This window comes from Sinocyclocheilus anshuiensis, unplaced genomic scaffold, assembly GCF_001515605.1.
Source record: "Sinocyclocheilus anshuiensis isolate Anshui unplaced genomic scaffold, SAMN03320099.WGS_v1.1 scaffold1491, whole genome shotgun sequence".
Lineage (NCBI taxonomy): Eukaryota > Metazoa > Chordata > Actinopteri > Cypriniformes > Cyprinidae > Sinocyclocheilus > Sinocyclocheilus anshuiensis.
The window spans coordinates 167,321-177,683 of NW_015555706.1; the positions used below are offsets into that span (position 1 = coordinate 167,321).

The 10,363-nt window shown below is 34.4% G+C and overlaps 1 protein-coding gene across 2 annotated transcripts; it reads right to left on the minus strand.

Annotated features, from left to right (window-relative positions):
* Positions 1-1,378: 1,378 nt before the first annotated feature.
* LOC107671801 (uncharacterized) lies at positions 1,379-8,766 on the minus strand. 2 transcript variants are annotated; one of them, XM_016464772.1, is made up of 7 exons: positions 8,698-8,766; positions 7,731-7,843; positions 6,529-6,557; positions 6,341-6,404; positions 3,645-3,779; positions 3,455-3,549; positions 1,379-2,136 (listed from the first exon to the last, which is right to left on the minus strand). In XM_016464772.1, the coding sequence occupies exons 2-7, from the start codon at positions 7,834-7,836 to the stop codon at positions 1,768-1,770; spliced, it is 798 nt and encodes a 265-aa protein (XP_016320258.1). In that variant the 5' UTR covers positions 7,837-7,843; positions 8,698-8,766; the 3' UTR covers positions 1,379-1,767. The 2 variants fall into 2 exon arrangements, with proteins under 2 accessions (XP_016320258.1, XP_016320257.1); XM_016464771.1 differs by having other exon boundaries at positions 3,645-3,782.
* Between the last annotated feature and the right edge of the window lie 1,597 nt (positions 8,767-10,363).

Consider the following 10,363-nt stretch of genomic DNA (forward strand, 5'->3'; position numbering starts at 1 on the left):
TGTAACATCTTTAGAAAGTATAATGCATTAAAACAAACAAATGTTATAATGCATTTTTAACTTTGGTTACAATTATATAATGCATTATAAGGCACATTATGAATATTTTTTTAAATCATGCATTATACATAAAGGCTTCAAGTGTTAACAATGTATCGTTCTAGACATAAATGGACACGTTTATTTTGTTTCCCCCTTTATTTTCATGTGCACAGCCCTCTAAATATGTAGTGAGTTGACAGTTGTGAACCGCAGCATCTCTACCAAACAATGTCCAAATGTTATTTTTATGCTTTTTTTATTATTAAAAAAACTTGACATGATATTGAAGTGGTGTTGGTCTTTTCTTGTATACTGTAACATCTGAATGAAATGATTTCTTGAAAGAGAAAAGATGTTAGAATTATATTTTGAGGGCACATAAATAAAAAAAAAATGATGTGCACGGATAAAGCTTTTATAATAAGCACACACACACATATATATGTAGTTGGTAATTCTGTGCATTACAAAAATTATTACTAAATCATGATGGTTAATTTTTGTTCTTTTACAAAAAATTTGCTTGATAAGGTGTTGGGAGCTCATGGGTTTTCAGGCTCCTTTTAGTTTTAAGCAAAATTTGCTTTGAAATTAGTTTTGAAGCCTAAAGCTGCATGTTTGTAAGAAACAAGTCTTGTGGATTATTGTGATGGTTTTTTTTAAAGAAACAAATTCATCGCGACATTTTTAACTTTGAATCGTTGCTTCTGGCTAAAATATGACTCCATAATCCATAATAATGCTTCCTCCGGTGAAAAAGTGCATCTGCTGTTGTCTCTCACATCAAAATCCAGCCACATACTTGTTTCGAGCTGTTTAAACGCTGTTTGATCTGTGCAGATTTATCTCCTGATTCACACCAGAACACTTTTTCACTGGAGGAAGAGTTATTATGGATTATGGACTCAAATGTATTTTAGTTAAAAACGTCTTAATGCTGGATTTGTTTCAGTTTTTGTCTTCTCCAGATGTTAACTGATGGACTGGAGTGCTGTGGATTACTTGTGGATTATTGTGATGTTTTTATCAGCTGTTTGGACTCTCATTCTGACGGCACCCATTCACTGCAGAGCATCCATTGCTGAGACACTGATGCAATGCTACATTTCTCCAAACCTGATGAAGAAACAAACTCATCCTAATCTCGGATGTCCTGAGGGTGAGCATATTTTCAGCAAATTTTCATTTTTGGCTGAACTATTCCTTTAAGCAACTTTAAAAAGAACTCAAGAAAACACTATTTACATACGTTTAAAAAAAAAATTATTTTTGCATTGCATTACTTTTACAGCTTTGTCTTAAATATTACTTTAACCATCTTAAAAAGAAACCGGCACTGAAGTACTAATAAACTAATTATTGTTATTGTAACCTCTTGATCTCACCTGACAGTAATCAATGATTTCTTAATATCCTCTAGCAGAATATGAGGTTTGTGAGTTGAGCTTGCAGTCATAATTGCAAAAAGTCCTGTAAAAATCTCAAGGGGTTTATGACTTCAATGACCATAAAGTCTCAAAAGCATACAGATTTTACAAAACAAAAAAGCACCAAATAATACCTTTTTATCATAGGGAGAAGTGCATCGGGATATTGCAAACCTTTCAAGAACATATTTCACCCTATAATCAAAAGAAAACAAATTTTGCTAAAGAAATCGAATCCCTGTAGGATCATTAAGATTTTTTTCAAGACAATTAAGAGCATATGCAATCCCTGTTTTCTTTATGCACTCATTATCTGTGCATCACAGATTCTCTCTTTCTTCATAGGTTTTTGCTTGCTCTCTTTCGCTGGTTTCTTTGGTTTCTTCATCTCTATGTCCTCCTCTTCTTCTTTCACTTCCTTGACTTTCTTCTTGACTTTCATCTCTTTCTCTTTTGTCAGTCTCTCTTTAGTCTCATCTACTTCTCGTCGTCCTCTTCTTCTGCGCTCAGTGAATTTTGTCTCTCTTTTCTTCAGGAGCCTGAGGTCTGGAAGGGCCCGGTGTCTGAGGCCCCTGGAAACTCTCCTGCGACTCGCTCTCTTGGATTTTCCTTCATCATCATCATCATCAATCCACCAGAACAATGTGTCCCATAAGGAAGTGTCCAGCTAAGAGTATTAATTCAGATGAGAATGATTATTATTTTTACATACAGATATGTGCAATAACATGTTTTTCGTGCCTAACTATTTCCATAGTGTCCCTGTGGATAATCATTTTTAATGATAGGCTAACTGTGCATTATTCTTCTTATTACAATGTTGCTCATATTAACATGAAATATTGATTTGAATGGATTTAAAAATAATAATTTTATCTGTACATTATCGTGAAGCTTCCGCCGCTAAGAAAAATAGTCCATCACAATGTACAATATTAAAAACAATATTAATACCAAGTATTCTGAGTTAATTTTCGCCACGTTATTAACCCCTTAACTGTCACCGTCGCAGCTGTGAGACGCTTGGCGCTCTTTTTTTTCCTTGTCCTTTTTCTCTATCAAATCTTTTAGTAATAATCATAAAGTATATATCATTTGAAAGCGTAGAAGCCCAAGATTCATCCTGTGAAAACTATTTTGAAATCGGACATTGCGTTACCATAGAAATGGTACTTTAAAATCTTTTGGCGGTCTCCTCCCCCTTAGTGGGCGGTGTCAAGTGTCATATTACAAAATGCATTAAAACTTTTTAGAATCTTGACGAAAAACATGTCATTGGAAAGGTCTGAGTCTCAGAATTCCATATTTGGTTATTTTGAGATAGAAGTAATATTGACAGAAATCTAGACATTTGTCACAGAAAAAATGCATTAAAATATTTTTTATGGAGTTTGAATGTCAATTTTTTTCATATCAACTTCAAATTTGGAACATAACTTATTTAGACATAAAGCTTTAATTTTATACCAGTTTTAGAGTAAAACCTGTTATGTTAAATATTTATAATAAATAAAATAAAATAAAATTAATATAGTGCATTTTATTTACAGTACATTTAAACTTTTTGATACTTTAATGTTTTGAAAAAATTCAATTTTTGCTATAATCTGCTGATTTTCTTCTTTAAAAAGAGTCCAAAGTGTTAATAAATTACAACAACTTAAGTTTGGATAGTGCACTTTCATGACTATTTTTAAAAAATGGGGAGGTGACAGTTAAGGGGTTAAATTACTGAGACGCACGGTGGTGCTAATTGTGTAAAAGAAAAGAAAATTGCGAGTCGGCGGAGTGATACGAGACACATGAAAGTAGCGCCAGTTTCAGTTACCCGGTTGACCAATCAGAATTAAGCACTTTCATGCGCAAGGCACGAATGCAACGGTCAAAAACGTCAGTCGAGTGTGTCTTTACAAAGAAAAACAACACTTTATTAGCCAAAGCGATATATTTAGCTTTATAGGCCTTGTGTTTGTTTTTGTCCTTACTTCATGCGGTGTTATTTTCCCCCTTTTAATCAGAGCGTGTCTGTCGTTTAGTGCTATGAGCTCTTCACTGACCTCCTTACGGCCTCTGACGGCCTCTGCGTGAGGAGAAAACATCTGTCAGTCATTTTAGAGTTTGGTGTTTTTAGATGTTATGAGTGTTTGGGCCTGTATTTGGCATAAACACACTTGCCGTGTATTCTTTGTAAACCGGAGCTCAGCAGCAGGATGGTTATGGCTGCGATCAGACACCTGTTCAGCGTCACGCCCTCCCACGGCGTCTCGATCTGCGTCAGATTCTGGATGGACAGTGCTTTGCGTAACGACGCTGCTGGACAGACGACAAAACACATGTGGGTCATTCAGCTGTAACACGTTTTAATCTAAATGTAGGTTTAGACATGGTGATGGAAAACAAATATGAGATGGAAAGAAAAATGATATCTAGATGCGTTTGCGTTCGCTCGCAAAACTATTACAAGAATTTTTTCATTCACTTTCAAAACGTTTGCGTTCTGCGTAAAACGATTGCGTTACAACCAGAACCATTTTATTCACTTTAAAAACATTACGAAGCGTTCCTCACAAAACTATTATAAGACATTTTTCGTTCACTTTCAAAACGTTCTGACGAGAATTTTTAAATTTGCTTTCAAAACGTTTGCGTTCTCTAGTAAAACGATTGCGCTCCGACCAGAACCTTTTCAGTAACTTTAAAAACTGTACGAAGCGTTCGATCGCAAAACTATTACAATAAACTTTTCGTTCACTTTCAAAACTTTTGCGTTCTCTAGTAACACGATTGTGTTCCGACCAGAACCTTTTCATTAACTTTAAAAACTTTACGAAGCGTTCGCTCGCAAAACTATTACAATAAATTTTTCGTTCACTTTCAAAACTTTTGCGTTCTCTAGTAACACGATTGTGTTCCGACCAGAACCTTTTCATTAACTTTAAAAACTTTACGAAGCGTTCGCTCGCAAAACTATTACAATAAATTTTTCGTTCACTTTCAAAACTTTTGCGTTCTCTAGTAACACGATTGTGTTCCGACCAGAACCTTTTCATTAACTTTAAAAACTTTACGAAGCGTTCGCTCGCAAAACTATTACAATAAATTTTTCGTTCACTTTCAAAACTTTTGCGTTCTCTAGTAACACGATTGTGTTCCGACCAGAACCTTTTCATTAACTTTAAAAACTTTACGAAGCGTTCGCTCGCAAAACTATTACAATACATTTTTTGTTCACTTTCAAAACTTTTGCGTTGTCTCGTAAAACGATTGCGTTCCGACCAGAACCTTTTCATTAACTTTAAAAACTTTACGAAGCGTTCGCTCGCAAAACTATTACAATAAATTTTTCGTTCACTTTCAAAACTTTTGCGTTCTCTCGTAAAACGATTGCGTTCCGACCAAAACCTTTTCATTAACTTTAAAAACTTTATGAAGCGTTCGCTCGCAAAACTATTACAATAAATTTTTCATTCACTTTCAAAACTTTTGCGTTCTCTAGTAAAACGATTGCGTTCCGACCAGAACCTTTTCATTAACTTTAAAAACTTTACGAAGCGTTCGCTCGCAAAACTATTACAATAAATTTTTCATTCACTTTCAAAACTTTTGCGTTCTCTAGTAAAACGATTGCGTTCCGACCAGAACCTTTTTATTTACTTTCAAAACTTTACAAAGCGTTCGCTCGTAAAACTATTACAATAATTTTTTCGTTCACTTTCAAAACGTTCTGACGAGAATTTTTTAATTCGCTTTCAAAACTTTTGCATTCTCTCGTAAAACGATTGCGTTCCGACCAGAACCATTTTATTCACTTTCAAAACTTTACAAAGCGTTCGCTCGTAAAACTATTACAAGAATTTTTTCAATCACTTTCAAAACGTTCTGACGAGAATTTTTATTCACTTTCAAAACTTTTGCGTTCTATTGCAAAACTATTACGTCCCAATGAGAAACTTTGCTTTCTCTCGTAAAACATTTGTGTTCTCTTGCAAAATTATCGTGGTACCGAGAATCGTTGCGTGCCCTCGCAAAATCACTGGAAATATAGTTGTTCCTCCCACATCATATTATTTCAATTACAAAAATGTTTGCAAGTGAAAAAAATTAGATGGGAGGAAAAGTCGTTTTCAATGCTTTTTGCGTTCTCTCACAAACGAACAGGAATGAAGTTTTTCCTCCCATCGCAATTTCTTTCTTTCATTATTATTATTTTTTATTTATTTATTTATTTTGTACCATCCCCATGCCTTTTTATTACAAACACTGATCTTCATTTCCGTTAATTATCAGACTTACTAAAAAGTTCAATTAAAATTTTTATAAATAACATATATTTAGCTAAATAAAATTTTTTTTTGATTTAATGCATCTTACAGTACTATAGCTAATATAAAAAAATGATAATGTTAGAAACTAAATATTTTCCAAATAATATTTTACATGTTTATAATGTTATTTTTTTCGCTGTTTAAATTTGATCTTTTTGCGTAAAAAAAACATATAGCTGTCTGTTAAATTTTAGGATAGGGCTTCAGATGGAAATTCAATTAAATTAAATTGATTCAGGATGAAGAAGCTATTATGATTTGAGTTACGTCATAACACCACTAACATCTTTGCTAATGAAACCAGCCTAAGATAATTACTGGTCTGACGGGTCTGGTCTGATGTGGTTTAGTACACACACTTACTGTTGGGAAGTACATTTACTTCTTATTTTTACAGGTTGTTTTTGGTCACGAGTTATCTTGCATTTGTTTGACCCAAGTGAATACTGATGGTCTAAAATTAAACAACAAAGAGAGGTCAAGAATAGATTGAAAGAGTGCGGATGAGCATGAGTTTGTGTTTCGCAGGTGATCCGAGCGACATACTGGCGCTGGAGACCGGATGTTCCCGTGGAATCATCTTCGGGACCTGCTGGACGATTGGAGCTTCCTGCAGGACACAGAAGGTTTATTAATGCATTGGTAAATGTGTGTGTTCGAGGTCATGTTCAGATGGTTTGCAGGCCGTGAATGTGGCGGCGTGATCTCCAGCTGTCATGTGATTTCAGACTCACCTCTCGCACCCTCCTCTGAGCGTACATCTCTAAAAACAACAACAGCAACACATCAGACGCACATCACAAACAGCTCACTGAGGAAACAATACGTTCTCAGGCATTTTAATGAATAAAAATGCTAGTTAACCTGATAATCTGTTAAGTTTAATCAATAAAAATGCAGTGATGTTGTACAATGCAATAGTATAAAAATGATTTGCTTTATGATTAACTGTAAAAACCCATTTACTTTGGGGAAATTGCATGCATTTCTGCAGTAATATTGTTAAAGTTATAATTTTTGATCATGTTAGTAATGATCTATAACTTTAGAGAACTTTCCTTACATTTAATTCGATTATTTTAGTTGGATTTTTAATGAAGTGGGATCAGATTTAGTTTTAGATTTATCAAAAATAATAATTATAATTTTTGTTTGTTTTATGTGTTTTTTTTTTATATATAGTTTATTTATTTACTTGTGTCTCACAGGGTTATTATTGTTGAAACCAAAATTAAAAGCATTAAAAAAACATTTTCGTTACTTGAAATAAAGTAAATGCTAACTGAAATAAAAAAATATATATATATAGTTGCCAAGGCAACATTTTTCACTTTAATTTAGTTTAACTTGATGTACTGAAATAACTAAAATCAAAATACAAAATAAAAATACATATAGACATATATTTAAAAAAAAAAAACTTCTAAAAATGGCAAAAATCTGTCATTTTTAGTTAATAAAAAATGCAAGTTAACCTCTTAATCGATTATCTTTAAGCAGTGAAAAATAACATTAGATTTAACAAACAATGCATGTGATTTTATTGTACAGTGCAATGCTATAAAAAATGTAAGAATGAATTGCCTTATAATTTACAGTAAAAACCTATATGCAACAAGAAATTGCATGCACTTTTACAGTAAGATTGTTCAAATAATGTTTTGAAAGTAAAAACTGCAAGTCACTTTATAATCATGTGGCTGTAGAGAGAGCTGTTGTCCGTTCATGTGTTCGGTGTCATGTTGCTCGTGTCTGTCAAGGTTATTGTGATGTATTATTAGACTCAGTGTTCACTTTAACACCACAAATAGTGTGGATGCTTTCAGCCTGATCTTAATTTAGAAAGAATGCTTTGTTTCCAAGACATCTTGACTCCTGAGGCTTTTATATTTATGTTAGAAACAGAAATACAGTGTAGAAACATGCTCATTTGTACCTGCTCTGCCTCCTGTTCGCGCTTGTCTGATAGGTTTCTGTGGAGGAACTTCTTGCAGTGGTTTGCCAAGCTCTTCCTCAAATGTCTCAAAGGTGCTTTCGTCCATAGCTCACCTGAGAAACAAGGTGAATTTTGAAAGCTAGAGGCCCAAAGTTAAAAATACTTGATCCTTTCAGAGCTTCAGCACAGTCACACCGCAGTTAATATCACATTAAACACCTCAGATAATAAAACACAGACACCCATGAAGGAAACACACTGTTGCATTGCAATTTACATTTTGTCTTGTAATTGTTTTGCAAAGTTTTAAACCCAAATGATCAAATGCAACAGTGTTTAAGCTTCATGCATTATGCAAAAATATCTATGGTAAATATTTTAGAGCACAGCATTGTTTTTTTTGTTTTTTTTTTCAAGACCTGTAAATTATAATTTTAAAATTTAAATATTTTGTTTTAAAATATTTACATTTCAATACTGTGAAAATATTCAGATGAAATATTTTAGAGTAGTGCATAATTGTAAAATATTTTCCAGACCTGTAAATCACATTTTAAAACAAAAGATTTAAATGTCAAAATTTTGATTCACAGGCCTTTTTTTAATTTTTATTATTATGCTGTACTCTAAAATATTTAATCAGATAGAAATCGGTCTTGTGGGAGCTATGTATCTCTAGAATCATTTTTACAAATCCAGTAATCACAAACAGATGGAAAAGTCATTTACATTCATTAGTCAAACAGTGCAGGAACATTACAGTCAGTCATTTTATGTCAAAAAACACTGCAAATGACTTTTTACTTTATGCTATTTCCAGAGCATTTTTACTTCATGCTATTTCTTGAGTGTTCGAATAATAACGGTCCTTAAATATCCACAGAGTCCGTCACACACACATCAGAAGCACAAACAGCTCATCCAGCCACTGGACTTCACTTTTGACCCCGGTAACAGCGCGGCTTACCTGCATAGATGTGAGCAGGAGACCCGAGGAGGAGCAGGCGGAGAGGACGGCGGTGTGAGAGCGCTGGAGCATGTGTAGGACACACACACACACACACATCACCAGAGACACACTCTCTCTCTCTCTCACACACACACACACACACATCACCAGAGACACACTCTCTCTCTCTCACACACACACGCACACTCTCACACACACGCGCACACACCCACACATCACCAGAGACACACTCTCTCTCTCTCTCACACACACACACACACATCACCAGAGACTCACACACACACACATCACCAGAGACACACTCTCTCTCTCACAAACACACACATCACCAGAGACACACTCTCTCTCTCACACACACACACACACACAAACACACACACGTCACCAGAGACACTCTCTCACACACACACACACACACACACACACACTCACTCTCTCACACACACACACACTAAAGATACATTAGCACAAGCACATTTTCAAGTTTTATATATAGTATAATGTTGATTCACACATATTAAAGATACATATATTTTACTTCATATTATTGATTAAATATGACATAATATTTAATAATAGTAATGTAATTAAATAATTATTTTATAGTTAATTAATAATGAATATTATTCAATACTATTTTATATATTCTTATATAATCAGTAAGTATTATCAATATATATATATATATATTGTATTGCAAGGAAGATATTGTTAAATTATGATTTTCTTTATTTTAATTATTATTTTAATTGGTAATATTCTGAGGCTGCCAAGTAAATAGCCTTTGATTAATTTATGGAATAATTTAGAAATAAGAAACAGAAAACAGTACAGGACACATCAAGCCAGATACTTTATTAACAATTCTTTCCTTTGTATGTGTATAATGCATCTGTTGCATAACTGTAATACTATTAATGTGTGTAAAATTCACTGTTGCACAGAGCAAGAGAGTCGATCAGAGACGAGCACTAGAGGATGCTGTGACTCCTTGTGAATGATGGTGGGCTTGCATTAAATCTACAGATCAACAAATCTGACCTGAATTTGACTGTGAATTCTCGTGTACACCAACTGTAAGAGAAATATAACAGAGCATGAGCTGAAAACCAAAGCCAGCTCTCTTTATTAAGTAACACATTACAGGATTGTTTGGGTGGTAATATGTCTGCAATTCCTCTGATATCTTTCCAGTGGCAACAGTTGCATCATGAGCGACGTCTTTAAAGCATCAACTGAAGCATCTCTCTCTCCTTCATGGCTGATTTCACTGCGATTAGGAGGTGAGATGGACTGACAGTGTGTCCCGACTGCACAGCCGAAGAGCTTTCAGCTGTCTGCTCTCATTAAAGCTTCTGTTCGGAGGGAGAGACAGTATTTCAGGTTTCTCAGGAGTGGAAATGGCGTCTCCGTGTGACCTTTCCCAGCTCAGATGTCAGCCACGTGCTTTTAGCATCTGATGTTAATGCTCAGGTGCATGGTGCAGACGGCACGAAAGCTTCAAGAACAATGAATGTTCAGTTCTTACTCAACATTTCACAGATACTTCTCACCCAGACGGCGTTCATTCAGTAACAGTTCTTTTAGGCTAGCAGCACACCACATAAATGCAGATCAAAAATAAATAATACTAATAGTAAGGAAGCATCTGCTAAATACATAC

Excerpts from the sequence above, each read along its gene's own strand:
- LOC107671801 (XM_016464771.1), bottom strand. The coding sequence starts at position 7,836 with ATGGACGAAAGCACCTTTGAGACATTTGAGGAAGAGCTTGGCAAACCA. Across the intron at positions 6,558-7,730 it reads GCGAACAGGAGGCAGAGCAG|AGATGTACGCTCAGAGGAGG; the intron begins GTACAAATGAGC and ends TGTTGTTTTTAG. Across the intron at positions 2,137-3,454 it reads GGAAAATAACACCGCATGAA|CTGGACACTTCCTTATGGGA; the intron begins GTAAGGACAAAA and ends TAATACTCTTAG.